At 41.0% G+C, this 20857-nt stretch overlaps 1 protein-coding gene across 5 annotated transcripts in view; it reads right to left on the bottom strand.

Annotated features, from left to right (window-relative positions):
• The window catches only part of ELMO1 (engulfment and cell motility 1), a 581836-nt gene that overhangs the window by 165006 nt on the left and 395973 nt on the right, over positions 1-20857 (bottom strand). For all 5 annotated transcript variants that reach the window (XM_070787263.1, XM_019958763.2, XM_019958762.2 and 2 more), the window contains one exon: positions 1822-1958. In XM_070787263.1, coding sequence (XP_070643364.1) covers positions 1822-1958 — 137 coding nt within the window. The remainder of the gene's footprint in view (positions 1-1821; positions 1959-20857) is intronic.

Below are 20857 nucleotides of genomic sequence, written 5' to 3'. Positions count from 1 at the left end.
ACTTAACTCTCCACTTGGTTTGGTCTGATTGAACAAAGGTCTCCATGCTCCTTCTTCCCTCTCTCCTAAGGATAATTTGCACCTGATTTGCAAAGTCCCTCATAATCAAGTAGAGTACACTTAGGCGGCTACAGTTATAATCATAAGGGAATTAATGGGCTTCTTCTTTCTCACTTCCCATCCCAAATCATGTCTGTCCTTGGGCACAGTTGCTCAGACACTTGCAGCTCTAGCACACAATCTATAGACTAGTGTTTTCCACAGAGGGGAGTCCCTGGGGCCAATTTCAAGGATTTCAATAGATGGCCCAAGCGAATATACAAAAGGGTTGAAGATTACTTAAACAAACCAGTACACAGATTAAAAAACAATCAAAACATTTCTTAGAAGTGGTTATAACTACAATGAACAGCAATAGGATAAACATGAAGATGTAAAACAGGACATGAAAATCACAAAATGTGGGGGAGGGTAAAAAAGGTCCATCTTTTAGAATGTGTTTGAACTTACATGACTATCAGTCTAAAGCAAGTAGATACAGTTATGGGTAAACTTTCTCAAAAACCAGGGTAACCACAAATCAAAAACATACAATAGATTCACAAAAATCAAAAAGAAAGCAACTGAATAGGTGGCCCAGAATGACTGAGATGGAATGGTGTTCATTCTCTGTTACAAGTGCAGGTAAGATCATTATGCTGATAGAGACAGGTTCTAACCTTGGGGAGGGCTTGGGAAAAGTGTCCTTTCCCTGGTTTTCTTTCTTTTTAGCCAATATTGGTTCAAGATGCCATGAACCTGAAATATGGTGGAAAAGAAGGACTAGATAGACTTAAGTTCAGAGAAAAGGGGACTGGGAGGCAAAGACCATGAAGAATATCAAATGACACCAGAATACAGATATTACGTTATGCCCCAAGCATAAGCCCATGAAGGCCCTGCAGGATGACTCTGAGACCAGACACTTAAGACTCAGAAACAGTTCTGTCCCCAGTACCAGGCCAGGGAACACGGGTGATGGGGGCTAATCAAACCCAGAGCCATATATATTAGCAAATCAGAATCATTACAGTCCTATGCACACCTGCCCCAACCGCCAGTTGTTAGTAGCCACGTCATGATTGCTAACAAGGCTTTGATCTAAGGATAAAGATTTTGTTTATCTTGAAAAGTGCACAAGATGTATCCCCTTTCTTTAAGTTGATCAACACTCTTCTCTCCACCCAACATTCACTCACAAGTGGAAATGTGAGATTCACACTCTCCACAAAAACCAAATGCTTTCTGTAAACCAAGAAATGTTCCATTTCAACTTACTCAACTCCCACAAAGAGGTCTTGCATTTTAATAAAAACTCTTTGTGACAGAGAAAAGGGCAGTTATCTCAACCCATTCATAACCCAGAGAGACCACAGCAGCCTTCCTCATCTCATTCTCTCCCTAGCAGTCACCTGCACAGGTGAAAGGGAGGTGCTTTCCCCCACTAGATCTTGTACTAACAAGGCCTCCCAGCTCAAAGCCATTAAAGGCAAAATTCACAATATCAATATTTCTCAAGAAAGAGTCTCTGCCCGTGGCTTCTGCTTAGTGAGCCAAAAGGAACAAACTGTTCCAAGCTTATCCCTAGAGAGATAAGAACATCATTGGCACACAGGCTCCTGTCTGTACAGGTATGCCTTCCGTTTTCCACCCTCAAAGCCACCTAAACTGACAGCCATCCTCATTCTCCTTTCATGCACAGCAAAGAGACCATGCAAAGGGTGGGGAGGAGCCTCTTCCAGGACATAGGAAGCTGATGCCTCTGCCTCAGATTCCTCTTACCTTGTTGAAGTCTTCAGAAGTTGCCCTCATTTCCTTCCATGTCTTGTTCAGGAGCTGGATACAGATGCAGAAAAACTCCTCAAAGGATCTGTCATGGGTGAAGAACATCGGGTGGAAATCGTTGCAGGTCTCACTAGCTGGAGGAAAGAGGAGGGAAAGAAGGGAGGAAGTTGAGAAGGGAAATGAAGAGACACGGCCACATCCCCCAGAGGGAGACAATGGGAGGCACATTCGGCTCAAGCCACCATAGAAAAAAAGGCACTTAGAAAAGGCAACCAGAGGCTAGTCCCCATGAAACCTCCAAGTTTAAGGTCAGATTGTCAGAGCTACCCTTATGCACATATTTTGATTGATGGAAGTTAGCTCGTAATTCTTCCCACGTTATGATCATTATGGCTTTGTTCCAGGATGCCTGGTGTTGAATATGGGCTCTGCATCTGCCTTATTGACCTTATAAAGATCATTCAAACTGCCCTGTCAATCACAGCTCCTCCATCACCCATAATTTCCCATTTCTCAACTGAATAACTGGCAGAAGATGAGCTTTCCCGAATACACAATTAATTGCAACTTTGAAAATAGCATCCTTGAATTATTTCTCCAGGGGGCTCTTTTCCCTCTTATGGCAGTAAGCAGGGGACATCTGAGATCATTAAGCATCTGATACCATTAACCATTTGTTTGACATTCCCAGATACAGATGGTTGGAGGTCGAAGCAGCCCAAGTGTCTTTGAAGGTTCAGTCCTGGACCAAACCCTTAAGTCAGTCAGACTGCCTTCAAACCACCTCATTACAAAGTTTCCTTTGTCACTGTCAGACCCAGTGCTCTGAATTCTAGGTGTGGCCACCTGTCTCCTCTTCCCAGACCAGCACACCAGCCCCTCCCTTCTCCTCAGCTCTTTGTCAAGCTTACATTTTTACAGTCCTTTTACATACATTCATTTGCTCTTTAGAATACCTCTGACTGTTCATGTCATATGAATAAGGCTACTGGAGCCCAAGGAAGTAAGCTTTGTGACTCCCCTATCCCTGATTCCCCAGGGCCAAAACAGGATTCTACATTTTTTTTTTCTTTTAATATAGGCTGTTGCTGTTGTTGCTGCTGCTGCTGCTAAGTCGCTTCAGTTGTGTCCGACTCTGTGCGACCCCATAGACAGCAGGCCACCAGGCTCCCCTGTCTCTGGGATTCTCCAGGCAAGAATACTGGAGTGGGTTGCCATTTCCTTCTCCAATGCATGAAAGTGAAAAGTGAAAGTGAAGTCGCTCAGTCGTGTCATACAGTGAAAGAATTTCTATTTTAATTGAACTCTATTTAAAGGCCAATTAGTCCTCAAGGCCCCAAATGGTTGAATTTCAAGCCCTGGCAGCCCAGGAGGGCAGGAGGGGTGGGGCGGCAGTAAGGTTCACAGCACTTGGGGAAGGTCAGGGAGCCCTTCCTGTAGTTGAACACAGACCTTATTTAGGGAGAATCCCCTGGGGAAAGCCCCTGGTGAGTTAGCCCTGATCAAACCCATGGGGACATGCTCCACTCTGGAAGGGGCACACCTATGCACAAACCTCTTTTGTCTTCATCCTTTAGAATAGATAGTAAATGCTGTTCTCTTCCTGAGAAGGTAGGGGCATAGGCTAGCAGCAGCCAGCAGTCACACTAAAAAGTTTGGGTCTAAGGGCAAAAGATTTGGGTTCAAGTCCATCCATGACAATGAGGAGCTCACTTCACCTTTATGGCTCTTGATTTTTGAAACTAAAAAGTGGAAATGAAATCTCCACTGCCTCCCCCATTCATGGGAAAGTGCTTTAAAAAGATTAATATGGAACAAAGCGGTGGTGATGACAATGAAGATTGTACCAGCAGATCACTTCCAGGAACATGGGATGTTCTCTGATGGCCCTCAGTTCTTAGTCAAGCCTGTTTATTACATCTCAGAAGTCAGAGGAAAGAACATATGAGTAACCCCAAGTCCAGCTCCTGTTAGTGGTGACTGGCCGACTGTTAGTCACAATCGTGTCTGACTTTTTATGACCCCATGGACTGTAGCCCACCAGGCTCCTCTGTCCATGGAATTCTCCAGACAAGAAGGGTAACCAACCCTTCTCCAGGAGATCTTCCAGACCCAGGGATCAAACCCAGGTCTCCTGCCTTGCAGGCAGATTCTTCAGCATCTGAGCCACCAGGGAAGCCCATGTTAGTGGTAGAGATGACGAAACTGAACAAAGTGAAGTCCTGACCTGATATACAAAGCTATTTAAGGAACTTGAAAAGTAAATGCAGGAGGGTTGTGTGTTGCTGCCCTGGGCAATGAGCTGTCACTCTTACTTCCATAAGCACTGAAGCCAGTAAAATTTACAGGTCTACAGCAGCACTGTAAAGCACTATCACCATACAAAAACTTATTAATCACATTATCGCAGTACCTTTTTCAGGACTGGTATGATTATATGTGTACTTTATGCCCTAATTAAAGTTTTATGGGACTACTGGAGCTGTGCAAGCCAGACAAAACTGAGAACAACGAGCCCTGCTCTTGCTGGGGTGAAGAGGGATGAAAACGACATCCTTAATAATAGGGATCAGGTGGTAGAAGATTGTGTGTAACTCACAAGGGCTCTAGGGGTGTTATCTTCACAGCAACCCAGGAGGTACGCATGATGCTTATCCTCATTTTATATATGAAACTTGAAGAAATTAAGCCTTCCATCATGTCAACTAAGGCACGTGGCCCCAAACGAGCATTGGAAACCTACAGTTTTTGTTGACCCAGCAGCAGCTTCCTGCCTTAGTTGACACCAAGAGCACAGGGCATTTCCTTGTGATTGATGCTTTGAAAGTTAAATTCTCCACCTACTCTCCCAGATCTCCTTGGATTCTTCCTTCAACAGAAACCATGATCTTGATGGACAGCCCAGTGAGGCTCACAGCAACTACACAGCCAGCACCTGTTGATGGATAATACCTGGCCACGTGACAGTACCAACAACGGCCATACCACTGTCATTAGCCACATTTCAGGCCCTACTTTCCTCTAGGAAAATAACATCAATTTCTTTTTATTTAAATTAGAAACCGTGTTAGAAGGGTTATGAAAGTTGTCCAGGGTCACACAGCTTTCAAGTGGCAAACTCAAACTCAGTTGACTTGGCTCCAAAGTCCATCGTCATTGCCCTTCCATTGTTGGGGTGACAGCCCATCATTGTTGCACATCCAGCATTCTACACCAGAGCCATTCTTTCAACCTCCATAAGACAACAGCTTTCCCGTCGTCCTAAGCTTCTTTGGGACTCATCCCTTGTGATGAGAAATGGGCACACAACAAATCAAAAACAATTTGCTCCCTCACATGTTACCAAAGAAACAATGAGAAGACTGGTGTATTTTGGGATTTATGATTTAAATATTTTTCCTATATTAAAGGCAAGAAAAAAGTAGTATTTTTTTCCTCAAAAATATTCAAACTGCAGATATTCAGGATTGAGGATGATTGAGCAGGAAGGACTGGTCCAGATTATCTGATCTATTTTCCTCTTTCATTTTTCAGGTAAGAGCAGTGAGAAAGGCAAAATGGCTTGTCCAAGAGTTTGTGTTGGCCGAAAGTAGGCAAAGATGCTGGGAGTCAGGCTGCTGGGGTTCAAATCCTGGTTCTATCACTTACTGCTGAGCCAGCTGGGCCACACATCTCATCTGTCATTGCCTGAGTGTTCTCATCTGTAAACTGGGGGCAACAGTAGAACGAACTTCATCAGGGGGCTGTGGGGATCAAAAGGGAACATGACTACAGGAAGTAAGCTCAAGGCAACTATGGGCCAACAAAATTACGCTGCTCTTCATCCCATAGCAAGTGGCCTTCAGCCCAGGCTGTCCCAGTGATAAACTAAACTTGCATCAGCTCACAGAGGTGGCCTGATTCTCATGAACAGGGTCCTTAATCTGGAGATTTAAACAAACAAACAAACACACAGATAAAAATAGGGAAGGGAAGGGTTATTACTGTTTTTTAAGGAAAACAGAAACACTTTTTTGAAGAAAAGAAGTGTTGAATTTATAGGCAATGATCTTATAAATGGAATTTAAAGAGAAATTTTCAATGAGACAAAAATAGATTTTTTTAAGAACCAAGTTGTTTTTAAGCACACTATTTTTAACACAATGAGATTCTCTTTTATTAAAAAAAAGGATCAACTTACTGTTCTTTTAAGTCTGGAATATTAAGGTATTTTCAGGGCTGGGAGTAAATGAGTTCTTATTAATTTGCTGACATTTAATTCACTTTTAAATAGGAAGCTTTGAAAACTTCTATAATCCACACACTTTGTTTCTAAAATGAAAAATAAGAATGCTATACACTTATGTAGCATTTTTGCCTTTCAAAGTAGATTTGTTCCTATTTTCCATTGGATACTGTAAGGTGAGGCAGATATGGTCATTGGAGGCTCAAAGAACAATGGCTTTTGTAGGGTAGGAAGTAAAGAATGAAAAGTGAATACAAAGAAAGGGTTCTAGGGCTGCCCTGTGACCTTGAGAAGGTCATCTCAGCTCCAGGGCTCCAAGTTTCTTACTTGTAAATGAGACCACCTGGTAAGGTTCCACACACACACACACACACACACACACACACACACACACTACATAATGTATTTTGAAGTCCCTAATGTCCATTAGTAATTATAGAACTTGGAGATTACAACCTGCATTGAACTTTATGTCCTAAATTATTATTTCCTTGAATGACACATTTCAGTTAGGGTATTAGGGCATCAGAGTGGCATTTGATAGGCTTAGAGATGTTTGATAAGCTAGTATTCAATCTTTCTTTCATAAGAAAAGTGTTAGTGTTTTCAGCCCCTTTCAATCTATTAATATCATCGAATGCAGACCATTACATAAGAAAATTACACGACTAAAGATAGAATGACAAGATGACACAGGAAAATGCATATAATTTCTGCTCTTTCATGGGAATTTGCTCAGACAAATGTAATGTTTCAGATGCTGAAAAGCTCTGTTCCTGCTTTCGATGACCCTTGTTAGACTGTGAACCCGTTTGCAAGTGACTAAAGGGACATGTTTTGGTGGCACTAGGCAAATTCTGAGTATTTTTACCATGAAATAATGAGCCATTTCAACTAAACCAGTCTTTGGAAATGGCGCACTTTTGAAAGAGAGATAAGCACTGGCCTAACACAAAGGGCATTTTGTTTTAAAATTCTGAGCTACAGGAAGAAGGGGATAAATCATAAACACAAGAGCGCCGTGAAAAGTGTCAGAATGGCTGCAAAATCTTACTAGGTAGCCACAGCATGGAAACTAGAACTATCTGTGGCTCTAGGGTCAGTCTGGGAAATATATTGATGAATTCACAGATGCAAATGTCTATTTATACCTATGCACAAAATCTCACCCTTGCGACCTTTGAGTTTTCTATTTTTAGACTGGGTATTCCTTAATAGCTTGGCTTTGGAGTTTTGGTGCTGTGTGGGAAGAGGCCCAAAGTTCAAAACCTTTTGTAGGTGGGAGAGGTGAAAAGAGGCAAGGAGAGTGAGGGCAAGGAATGTGAAAAGTTCCCCACTGCTGAGCTCCACCAGTGCAGAAGCTTCCACTCCTGCTATTTCAGGACAGGGGATCAGATGCTTGAAAGCTGCTCAGCGCTTCCCAGCTCCTGAAATCTGGTTTAACAGAACTCTGGATATTCTTTTCTATCCTCTCTCATGCCTAAAAATAGTATGAAATTGACACTAAAAAGACATATCGTCTAATCCAGTGCTCCATTGTTCACTTTCCTTCTGGGCTTTTTTTTTTTTTTTTAAGGACATGGAGAGAGAGAAAAAAAAATACCAACTAGTGTTAGGGCTAAAAATCAGACTCTAGCATCAAAAGATAAACAATTCACCAAGAATGACCTGAGGCCATAGCTCAAGCTCACAGTTGTGTGTTAATAAAAGAGCAGAGATTCTAGAGTGAGGTTGATCTGGGCAAATCTTGGTGTCACTACTGAATAGCAATGTGACCTTAACCAACTTACTCTTCCTCCGGGGCTCAGTTTCTTCATTATAAAAAAGATAATGCATCTTACCTCATCAGATTGCTGCTGAGATTAAATTTAAAGTGCTACACGATTCACATATTAACTGAGATAAAATAAGTGCTAGTTGTTACCAGTTTTAATAGCAAAATAATTATTATTGTACTTAGCTAAAATGGCAAATTTGGAAGAATTATACTTGTAGATAGACATTATGAAACTATAATAATTAGAACAGCTTGATATTGGTCCATGAATGGAAAAACAGAACAACAAAATAGGATAGGGACTTCTTATCTTCAGATATAGTCTTATATGTACAGTCACTAGATTTATGAAAAAGGTGACACTATAGTGAAAAGTTTCAACAACTTGTGCTGAGCCAATTACATATGCATCTGAAAAATGAATTATAACTCCTTACCTCATACCATCTACAAAAATCAACACAAAGTAGATTATAGGTCTCAGTGTGAAAGGAAAAACAATGAGGCTCCTATATAATACAAAGAATAATACTGATAACTTAGAAGTGAGCAAAGATTTCTTAAACAGAATCAAAACAATAATTAACCCTAAAGAAAAAGGTTTGATCTGCTTATATTAAAATCAAGAACTCTTGTTTATCAAAGGGTACAAGAAGGATGGCAACTTCAGGGTAGGAGAAAAACTTGCAGCATTGTCTGGCAAAAAACTGATATCCACTGTATATAAATACTTCTAATAAATCAATAAGCGAAAGAAAGACAACTCAACAGAAAAATAAGCAAAACATAAGTAGATACTTCACAAGATATCTAAGTGCCCAATGAACACATGAAAAGATACTTGGCTTTTTTAATCGCCAGAGAAATGCAAATTTAAACTACAATGAGATATTTTCAAATATCACCAGAATGGCTACAATGAAAAGATTTAAAAAAATAATTAAATGTGGATAAGAATGTAGAAAAAAATGGAATTCTCATAAACAGTTGTTAGGAGTGTAAATCAGCTCAACCACCTGGAAAAGAAGTTTAACAGTATTTAGTCTACCTAAAATATTCATACTCAATGATACAGCAATTCTACCCAAAGATAGAGATCCGAAAGAAACGCATAAACTGGTGCTGCATAAGAAGGTATCTGAATGTTCACAGTGGCTCTATTTGTTATAACCCAAATCTTGAAACAGTCAAAATGTCCACTCAGTATATTAGATAAATTTTAGTTTATTCATACAGCAATATTTGTTGTTCAGTCTCTCAGACATGTCCAACTCTTTGCGACCCCATGTACTGCAGCACTCCAGCCCTCCCTGTCCATCAGCAACTCCTGGAGTTCACCCAAACTCATGTCCATTGTCCGTGATGCCATCAAAACATCTCATCCTCTGTCATCCCCTTCTCCTCCTGCCTTCAATCTTTCCCAGCATCATATCTTTTCTAATGAGTCAGCTCTTTGAAACAGGTGGCCAAAGTATTGGAGCTTCAGCTTCAGCATCAGTCCTTTCAATGACCATTCTGGACTGATTTCCTTTAGGATTCACTGGTTTGATCTCTTTGCAGTCCAAAGGACTCTCAAGAGTCTTCTCCAACACCACTTTATAGTAGACTTTGTAGTAAGTATATAGCAACATACTTACTACAAAGAAATACTTTTTAAAAAGCTATACTGCATACAATAGCATGAATGAATAGAAAACACAACATTGAACAAACAGAATCCTCTTAAAAAGACCACACACTATGTGATTCCATTTATGTAAAGCTCAAATTGGAAAATTTATCTATGGTAGTGGAAACAGGGTATTCTCCTATTCTCTTAGAGACAGGAAGAAATTGGGGGTAAGGCAGCCCCCAAGGGTCTCTGTGCTTTGCTGTACTTAGTCACTCAGTCATATCCAACTCTTTGTGAACCCACTAGGCTCCTCTGTCCATGGGGATTCTCCTGGCAAGAATACTGGAGTGGGTTGCCATGCCCTCCTCCAGGGGACCTTCCCAAACCAGGAATTGAACCCAGGTCTCCTGCATTGCAGGTGGATTCTTTATCATCTGAGCCACCAGGGGAGCCCCCATGGGTCTCTGGTGGTTGCATAATACTCTAGATCTTGAGCTAAGGAACAGCAAAATGGATAGCTGATTACTAAAAAATTCACTGAGGTGTGTTATGCTTTCAGGATTTGAATACTTCTATTCATTTAAATTAGATTGATATAAAAAGTTAAGTTAAAAGAGTAGAATATGAGCTTTCTAAGCAAATAAGAAGGAACAGCATTTCAGACAGTGTAAAAACTACTGCAGATGATTTTGATGGGCTTTCAGAAGTGGTGCTGTATTTGCCCTGCCCATTACCTCTAGAGCCAGGGATTGGCATTTCATGTAGTCAGGTTAACTGCTGGATAGAAAAGCATATAACCTGTCTCTTCAGGCATCCTACTGCAATCACTTAAGTGGTATTAGCCTCTAAAATTGTTCAGGGGTATGTCTCCACACCTGGACTTTAGTTCAATTTCATCTGTTAGGTAGATAAAAGGGTATATGTGTGCATTTTCTTTTGTGAAAGAAATTCACTGAAGAGTATTGCAGATGCTGATGGAAAAGCTTTAATAGATTTGACTGGTTGTATACAAACTCTTAGAGTTACAAGTCTCTTAAATTAGTTTCCTCCCTCCGTCCCTCTCTCATTTCCTTCATTCATCTACAGATCCTTCCTTCCTTCCTTCTTTCTTTCTTTCCTTTCATCCACGCATGTGCATGTCCATCTATCCATGCATGTGCATGTCCATCTATCTGTCCATCCATCAGTCCACTGACCCACTGATTCGCTCATCCATCCATCCATCCATTCATCCACTCATTCATCCATCCATACATTCAACTAGTAAGGTGGTTAAGAACAGGGTCCTGGAGCCAGTCTGCCTGAGTTTGGATGCTGGCTCTGCCACTCATTATCTATATGACCTTGAGCTCAAGAAGAAGGAGAAATGAGTAAAAGCTGAAGAAACCAGCAGGCATCAGATCATCTAATTCTTTGTAGAACACATTAGGGAGCATGGGCTTTATTCCACCTGCAATAAGAAGCCATTAGTAGGTTTTAAACAGGAGTGGAATAAAGTAACAACTTCCTATCACCTTTCTTCCTCTACCTTTTATCTCTTTTTAATGGAATTAAAATTCAGGTAATTTGAGGATCCCTGTTATTCTGGACTCTACTTGATACTTCAGTGTATTAAGGGCGAGTGATGAACTACATAAAAACATTAGTGCTAAGCAGTTAGGAGTCACCAGAATTGAGGCTAGAATTCTTTCTCTATACTTTCTCAACTAAGTCCTTTATGTCATCAAGTCTATTATTATGATGATAATAACAGTAATTTACATCTGTAGAACTGAGTAAAGATATAGTGAGAGGAGTCCCTTAAAACACCTAGCATAGTTCTTGGCATATAATAAGCACTCAATAAATGGTAGCTATAAAATGCTGTGCAGAATACAAATATGATGTGCAATTTTCCCCAAAATCTTAAATTTAGATTCACACAGGTTTAGTCTGTGTGAAATCTTGTTCACTTGAACCTCCCTTCATGAAAGTAACAGACCCCCTGGAAAATTATAGAGCTGCATCTACCAAATGACAAAATGTGCAGAATTTCCAGGAAATTATGATTTCTAATAAGAATGAGCTAAGTGGCTCCTAGATGTTGGCTTATAATTGAAAAATGGGCTTTCTGACATGCTCCGTGTTTGTGCTTCTTGGTCCTCTGGCTGAAACTAAGACGGGCAGTAAAACACAATCTGGATCCTGACACCTTCTCTCTTGACAAAATAATTGCCTCTGGATTCACTTATACGTCTCTGAATGGTCTAAAGAAAAGAACATAATAGGAAAAACTGAATTCTTTGGGAAGAGTATCAAGTTTGTAGTATGCTTTAATAATACAAAACCAAAATGAAAAATCTAATTTGTCGACCTCCTGGGTGAGGGGTGGCTGCAGCATTGGTAGGCACAGTGAACGATTAGGAAAGAGGAAAGTTCTAGTTGGGTGGTAGACAGTCCAAGGCAGGGCAAAGGAGAGCACATCCAAGAAGTGATTACTGCATGCCCTTATTGAAATTTCCTTTATAGGGAAAATTATTCTCAGAAGTGACACATTAAGAGACTGTCATACAGCAAATTTAGCATGGATATAAATAATTGCCTGTTCAACCATGTGAGATGGGCACTCGAGGGTTATGTTGGGATAGAGGCTGATTAATGAACGGCTGGGACGTGTCTCACTGAAGCCCCAGCAAGAAAGAGCTGTGCGCCATCACATGACCATGGATGACATCTTTACCTGAGGCTCAGAGCCTTAACCAGGGCTGCGGATCTGGCAAAGAGGCTAAAAATAAGTAACCCTAAGTCCAATAAATAGCAAATAAAGGAAAGAGGACATGTCAAGTCTTGCTCATCGCATACATTCTTTCATGTCTTTGGTACTCAGTAATTGAGTCCCCTTAAAAACTTAGTGATTACATGTAGGTGTCAGGATAAAATGCAAATGATTTAGCAAAGCATTCAACACTTTCCAGTCTGCCCCTACTCCATTCTCCTAACTTTTCCTAACTGACCTAGGACTGAACATTAAATTCAACAATAAAGTCATCAAATAAACCTCTTCACTTATATCTGTGGGGCTGCCCCATGGCTCAATGGGTAAAGAATCTGCCTGCAATGTAGGACACGTGGGTTCAATCCCTGGGTAGGTAAGATCCTCTGGAGGAGGGCTGGCAACACCCACTCTGGTATTCTTGCCTGGAGAATCCCATGGACTGAGGAGCCTGGCGGGCTACAGTTCATAGCACTGCAAAGAGTCGGACATGGCTGAGCAACTACACGGGGACACATACTTGTATCTGCACATGTTAAGCTCCTGGGTTTCCCTCTTCATGAAGCCCAGTGAGTCAAGCTTCAAAGTCCATCCCTTTGCTAAAGTCATTTCCCTCCAGCTTTGCCCAACTTCTGCTTCCATTGTGTTTCCAGACCTTTTATTTCTTCCATCCGCTTGGAATCCCCACACTTGATTATGAGCCTCCAAGACACAGGAATCCTGATCTAGTAATTTCTGCATTCTTAACGGTGCTCACATGGCCAGCCTTCCACAAACACATGCCCACAATGCCTTCTCTGGTTTCCTCCTTCTTCTGCCTCCCTAGACATGCTTTTCTTCTATGTGGTTTCCATTACACCCCACTTCATGCACTGTTAATAAAATGGGATGAGAGAAGTTCCCAAGTTTTGTATAACACACATTTCGGCACTCTTGCTGTGATAGGGCACTTTGGAAGGCCCCATACATGCTTCACCCACTACTTTAAAATAAATTGTCCAACCTACAAAATGACGCAGTCCTCTGTATCCTCTCTACCAATATCCTGAAATCCAAGTATAGGTGCTCTCTTAATAGACAATGAGCTATGGAGTCTGGAGTTAGCATGTACACACTGCTATATTTAAGCTGGAGAACCAACAAGGTCCTACTGTATAGCACTGCTGCTGCTGCTGCTAAGTCGCTTCAGTTGTGTCCAACTCTGTGCAACCCCATAGACGGCAGCCCACCAGGCTCCCCCGTCCCTGGGATTCTCCAGGCAAGAACACTGGAGCGGGCTGCCATTTCCTTCTCCAATGCACGAAAGTGAAAAGTGAAAGGGAAGTCACTCAGTCGTGTCCGACTCTTAGCGACCCCATGGACTGCAGCCTACCAGGCTCCTCCACCCATGGGATTTTCCAGGCAAGAGTACTGGAGTGGGGTGCCATTGCCTTCTCCGCTGTATGGCACAGAGGAACTCAGTTATGTGGCAGCCTGGATGGGAGAGGAGTTTGGGAGGGAATGGATACATACATATGTGTGGCTGAGTGGCTTTGCTCTGTACCTGATACTATCAGAACCTTGTTAAAAGGCTATACTCCAATATAAAATTAAAAAGTTAAAAAAAAAGAAAAATGAGGAATTTTATAAGGGAAGCAGATTAATCACATAAATGTAACAACAACAACAAAAACGCCTCAAATCTGGTATGTACCCAAATTATGGTATATAACCCTCCTCCTGTAGATCAACTGCCAACAACTAGTCCTGCCCCAGGGTAGGGGCCTCTTTCCCTCTCCCCGCCCACCTCATTTACCACATGTGGCTTTAAGCAGGAGCACCGGAACTCAGTGCTGATCTCGAGCCCTCAGCAGACTTTGTTACAAGGAATATATGGCCTCAAAAATTGCAGGACAGTGTTAACAATGTGTCCCCCTACCCATGGGGAATTAAAGGGAATATGGGGGATATGAAGAGAATAATCCAGTGACAATCATGCTTTTGCCAATGTGGGCTTTGAGAGGATGAAGATTTCTGTCAGTGATCAAAACAGACTTAAACCCCTAATTTTTTGCCTATATATAGTTCCATCAATCCTCTTAAAGAAGAGTGCATATAAGGAGTACGGCTCTCTCCTATCCAGGGTCACGTGGGCAGGTTTGTGCAGAGCGGCCAAGCAGTGTATCCAGCAGAGCACCAGCCCAAGAAGTGTATCCTCAAGCATCGTGTTAATAATGTAGGAAAAAGTCAGGCTTCACACAGGCACTTGACTGAGATTTACCCCAGAAAAGAGGAAATGAAAAGATAAAGCATTACATATCAAACCAGGAACAGCTGGCTGGAAAACTTGAAAAGGACATAGTCTGAATTACCAGTCACTTGGGAAATCTGCCAGAGCAAGTTAGAAGGTGAGTAGCCTAGAAAGCTGTTATTTACTTGATACCATTGCAGTGGCCATGCAGAAGAACTGTTCTAAGCTCCTTACAAGTATTTTCTCATTTAGTTTTCATTACAATTGCATAAAGGAGGTAGAGCTATTATCACCTTAACTGTACAGAGGAGAAAACAAGGCACAGAAGAGTGATGTTGCTTGGTTCACAGAGCTAAGAAGAGGCAGAGCCAGGATTTAACAATAATTTGGGTCCAGAGTCCTTCTTATCAAACTACTCAACACACATTAATTCCCCTCTATGGAAGATTTTTATAGCACAAAGTTAATACTTTCTAGAATGCCTATTTACTGTGATATAAAAATAAATTTAATTCCATTTCTTTCTTCTCCAAGCCATTATTTTAATGAACACTTAATCTTGAAAACTAAAGTAATTTTTGGATATGCAATTCTTACAGTTGGTAAGAATGCTGCATTTTCCAATTTATCTATGGCAGACATGTATTCCCACGAAAATGTTACTGTTTTAATGCCAGGGGAAAATTCAACAATTCATAGACTTTTAATTTCAGGTACGTTTTATTTGTTCATTGGTTTCTTAATAAAGAAGATAGAAAATTTGCACGGAAGATTAGGAAAATCAAGCTAATGAGACCAATTTATTTTTAATCAAACAATTCTATAGCACTTAATATATTCCAGCCTCTGTTCTCTGTGCTTTACAACTATTAAATCATTTAATTCTCATTTGAGACAAGTTCGATTCTCAACTCTGTCTCACAAGTGAGGAAAATTGGGGCACAGAGAGGGTAAGTAACTTACTTGAGGTCACACAGCCAGAGAGAGACAGGGCAGAAAGTAAGTCTGGAGGCTTCAGCCTGCAGAGGCTGTTCTCTGAATATATGCGTAGTCAGTGTACTTGGAGGTCTCCTTGCCCTAGTAGCGTTCTAGTTGCTGCTGGTGCTGTCCTAACCATTACAATACTGATGAAGCAATGAGAGCTTCAGCAGTATTCACATAATAAGGCCATTGAGCTCCTTTGACCCTGAGTGATCACACACATATCCATGACTACCCCAGATGTCTCAGGTTTAGGGTAAGTAGCCAAATTATATTATTTCTATTTGTTAAAAATAGCCCCATGCACTCTAACTTCTTTTAAAAAATTATGTTGGAACTGGATTTCTATTTCACAGAAATAGCTTCAAACAAATAAAAAAATCAGGCATCGGTGTTTTGGTGGTATTTTGGGAAATAAATTTGAGTAAAAATGTGGCACATTCACTCTGGGTGTGGTCCCAGAGTGCATCTCATTATCTTGAATACATGGATATCCAAGAAGTGAATACAGTTCTGCAGTTGATAAAATTATTTTCACTATTAAAGAGCACTAATAAAATTAGGTTTAAGTTCTTGTTATCGCTTTAATGAGACTAGTTTTTCATCTTACAGACTGTGGGCTAATTAGTATTCCAAGGAATGAAACATTGGTTTCTTGTTGTTGGGCCTATGAGACACGTTCACATACATAGCTTCTGCCTCAGGAATGTGTGTCTGTAGTCAGTCTTAAATTGATGGCAAAGATATATTTTAACCCTTTGTTATCCACATTCTTTTTATATTGAATGTCTGCAGCTTTTTCCTCCATGGTCTTGCTGAGATATAATAATAGTTCTAAAGTTTCTCTAACATTCTTATATATTCAGGTGGTTATTATCCAACGACAGACTGCCTGCCGTTGAACTTGTTCTAAGCCAAATTCAACAAAAGTTATTTTGGCCTTCAGCTTCTTAGCCATCATCTTTCTCTTTCTTTTTAAACTCTCACCAAAAAGACATCGTTTTAGATAAGAACATATCTTAATGAAAAACCGAACTAAGGATAAGACTAAAATAAGATGCTTTTAACTTCAAGAGGACGATTTTCTGATGAAAATTCTCAGTCCTTCCTTCCATATGAAATAAAATGTAATGCTCTCAGACACTTTCATTTCCCTTCTTTGTAGACAGTTATTTTATTTTACTTTTTGGTCATACGATCTTATTCTTCATGTTTTGAAATAGTTTTCTCCCTCGCCTAGGACAAAAGCATTTGAGAACTTTGATTTTATAAAAATTCCCAATTCTCTAAAAACAGAGGGTGCTTCTGACATCACTTCCATTCTCTTACACACATAAATGATCATCAGGACATCTCCTGTGGTCACTAGAATGTACACAGGATACCCAATATGGGTACCCATGGTTCCTAGCAAGAAGGACATTATATCTAGCATGTAGAGTCCCTATAAATGCTTTTGAGGTTATTTGGCAGCTGTTAAGACTCAAGAGGGTAAAACATAAAAACAATAGCCTACTGCTGCTAAGTCACTTCAGTCATATCCGACTCTGTGTGACCCCAGAGACGGAATCCCCGTCCCTGGGATCCTCCAGGCAAGAACACTGGAGTGGGTTGCCATTTCCTTCTCCAATGCATGAAAGTGAAAAGTGAAAGGGAAAAAGTGAAATGCATGAAAGTGAAAAGTGAAAGGGAAAGTTGTGTCTGACTCTTCGCGACCCCATGGTCTGCAGCCCACCAGGCTCCTCCGTCCATGGGATTTGACTAGCACTGGATAATTGTTCTTCCCAATCTCACTGTTCTTTCTTGTCTTCTTCATAGACTTGTTTTTTGTTTGTTGTTTGGGACGGGGGTGGTGCTTTTCTCTGCCCAAGGTTCTGTTCTCATCTTTCTTTTCTTTTTTCTCTTCACTCTTGCCCTAGGAGAACTGAACTACTCCTGTGGCTCCCATGGTCACCGTTGTCAAATCTCGTTTTTGAGCTCAGAACTTTGCCCTGAGCTTCAGATAACCAGTTGCTTACTGGACATGTCTGCTTGGATATCCCTTAGTCACCTCACACTCAAAATGACCCAAACTGAACTCATCCCTTCTATCTAGTCTGGTTCCCCATCCAAGCAGTCTCCTATGCTTAGTCATCCACGGTCGACTGGACTCCTCTCTCAGTCACCTTAGTATTCTGAATATATTTATTTCCTCCTTTCCCCTCCTGCTGCCTCTGGGCTGGGTTCAAGTGTTCATTGTCTGCTGTACCAGATGGTGACAAAGACCTCAAAACGTCTTCCCACCCTCAAGACAGATTCATATTCCTCACTGCCCCAAGAGGAATTCATGAAAATCTGGTGCCACAGCAAGATACAGATAGAGCAATAAGAAGCATTTAAACCTATTATTATTAGTGCTTTATCATAGTGAAAATAATTAAGTCACTCTGCTTAAAATCCCTTAGATAAAATCTCAGCTCCTCTCAAAGTCTTTACTGTGTGTACTCTGCCTAGACTTTAATAGGCCCATTGCACATTTTTTAAAATAAAACTTCCAGAATGTATTTACTGGGGAGAGGGAGAAAACAATTTCAAATTTTGAGAAAGAAATAGAATGACCAAACAAATTAAATCAAATAAGCTGTTTACAAGACTTCAAGACTTAAATAAAAGTTTCTCTTCTGCCTGAAACACCCTGCCTCGTCTCATTCCCCGGTTGGTGTTGTTGAGTTGCTCAGTCGTGTACGACTCTTTTATAACCCCATGGACTGTAGCCCACCAGGCTCCTCTGTCCACGGGATTTTCCAAGCAAGAACACTGGAATGGGTTGCCATTTTCTCCTCCGGGGGATCTTCCTGACCCAGGGATCGAACCAGTGTCTCCTGCATTACCTGTGGATTCTTTACTACTGAGCCACCTACTCAGTGATAACTCCAAAGGTCTTCTAACATCCAGTGCAGTTACCACCTCCATGGGATGCCTTTATTCTCATTACCTGTAGTCTGATACCTCTAACTGTCTCCATCTCACCCTCCATCATTTACACCATTCTCTATCTGTTTTTGTGTCTTTCCACAAAAATTCCAAGACTCTGGAGCTCCAGGACTATGCCTTTTCTGTCTTTAGAGTCTCCAAAAATGTTTATGGAATGCATGGTTAGATGTGACACGCTACTTGTCCCATGGGACAACATTATTGAAGCTGCAACTTGCAAAAAGGCTCCATCTCCTTGCTACACTGAAACACAGCACTGAAATCTCATATTCTTGCCAGCACTAGTTAATCATTAAACATTTCTCCCCACTAACAAAACAAAACATGACCACAGGAGAAGGCTCTGCAGAGACCGTGCCCACACATTTCAATGCCTGGGCTAAAATAACCATGTAAGTGTGTAGGGCTCTTCATCATATCGTACCAGGAAACTCGCCCTCCCATATTTAAAAATACACTTGTTTGGCTTGATTCAGGCTGTTCCTCATTCCAGGCCTGCATGAGTCATTGGAGAAACATCCTATTAGAGGGCACCCCACAGATTGGCTTCCTTTGTATGTTTTCGATGAGTCAGGATGTATGAGTCACAGTTCACTCTTATGACAAAAGGAACCTGTTCTCCCTTCCTTTTCATTACTAATATTTTGTGGGCTTCATTGGCACCTTTTAGAAACATCTAAGGCAGCCAGGGGCAGCTGGAGAATTGGCATTATTTATTTTTCACAAGCTACTCTACTTAAAGCCCCTTTCACCAGAACAGCAGGATACGGTGGAGTTCTAGCACATCCAAAGTTCACGTGGCTCCTGGGAGGCCTGCATTTGGCTTTTGCTGCTATGCATGTCATCGATGTGAGCAGGAAGGCTCACAGGAGAAGACACCCCACAAGGCCCCTTTCAGGACAGGTACCTAGAAACGGTCTCCCAGAGCTACCGTTGATAAAGGGCCAGTTGGCTTCTCTTTCTTGGCTATGATAGACAAATGCTTGGCTAAGGAGAGTGACATTTCTCAGCATAATCAATGGCCAACTAGTGAGCACAAAGCTGAGTGGAAAGACAGTCAAAGAACTGCAATCATCTAGATGTCATCCAGGACACTCAGAACCTGCCAATGGAAGAATTTTTAAGCTCCATGATAATTAGAAACAATAGAGGTTAATTCCTTTCATTCCATTCCAGCAAATCTTTCAAGTGGCTATCCACAGAGATAAATCGGGCATGGAATCAGTGGCAGAAGAAAGTACAGTGAGTTATATACGCCACAAAAGAAGAATATGCAAAGGGTCATGAGAGTCCCGGGGAAGGCTAAGTTTATTTTCTTAGAGGAATTGGCATTTGAATTGGACCCAAGGATGAGGAGAATCTAATTCATAGTTCTGAATGTGTTTTTCCTTCAGAACCCAGTCAGGCTCCTTTCAAATTCATTTACATTCAGACTCCAAATTCCATAATCAGCATCTCTGGGAAGCCATTTAAAAGCATGCATAGAAGCCTGCCTGCAAGGGAGATGCTTCTACCCAGTTCTATCAGGAATAGTTTTACAGCGGCCAAAAAATGAAATAGAGAAGAGACTCACTAAGTCCACATCGTTCTGCTTTCCAGGGGATCCTAGTGCAGTGAATTCTGCTTCTGCTTTAATAGAAGGTGATAAAAATACTTGCCACCCACTTACCTCAGAGGAACACTGCCGGGATGCATAATGCTCAAAGCACTTTGAATTTTTTAGGTGAAAAGTGCTTTTGAAAACAAAGCTTTGTGATCATGAATGTTTGGTAAAAAGGAAGCAAAAACATTGTCTAGAGCATGTGTTTGTCGGGGTCGGAGGAAACCAGACACTAGATTATAACTTGTATAATCTTGTATAACTAGATTATACAAGAAAGTCAGCATTCTACAGTCAAGCCCTGAAAGTCCTTTCCCAGGAGGTAAGACCATAACTATTCAGGGTACATTTAATATATCAAGAAATGAGGCAAAATTGGTGTCTTTGATGATAGAGGTTTCTGATAAGAATAAAGAATAAGGAAAAGGAATTGCAATTTGTCCCATGATGAGGTATGGGGGGTGTAAATTTTGCAGGCTGAGATAATCAGAATTGATTCTTAAAAAGCCAAGAAAAGAACACACAGAGGACACTGGGAGAAAAACTTTGAATGCCCAAGGACGAACGGGGTACATGATCCAAAATATTCAGTAGTGCAGTATAAAGACAACAGAAGATAAAGGAAAGTTGTAAACAGTGAGTAACTCTCTGAATTAGGCTACAGAGCTGTGTAGAAGGAAGAAATTAGACCCTTAGAAGGCTTGAGTGATAGTCCACTCTCTGGTACCAAGCAGATATATATATATATATATATATGTTCTGTATGTGAATGACTTAATTTCTCACAGCTTCACACAGCTGAGAGAATCAAAGGAGAAAATGTTAAAAAGTATCATAAAAGATGTGCTGGTATCTACAAACATCAGGGGTGGTGATGATGGAG

The sequence above is a fragment of the Bos indicus genome, chromosome 4 (genome assembly GCF_029378745.1).
Source record: "Bos indicus isolate NIAB-ARS_2022 breed Sahiwal x Tharparkar chromosome 4, NIAB-ARS_B.indTharparkar_mat_pri_1.0, whole genome shotgun sequence".
Classification (NCBI taxonomy): Eukaryota; Metazoa; Chordata; class Mammalia; order Artiodactyla; family Bovidae; genus Bos; species Bos indicus.
This window is presented reverse-complemented; position numbering and strand designations above follow the sequence as displayed.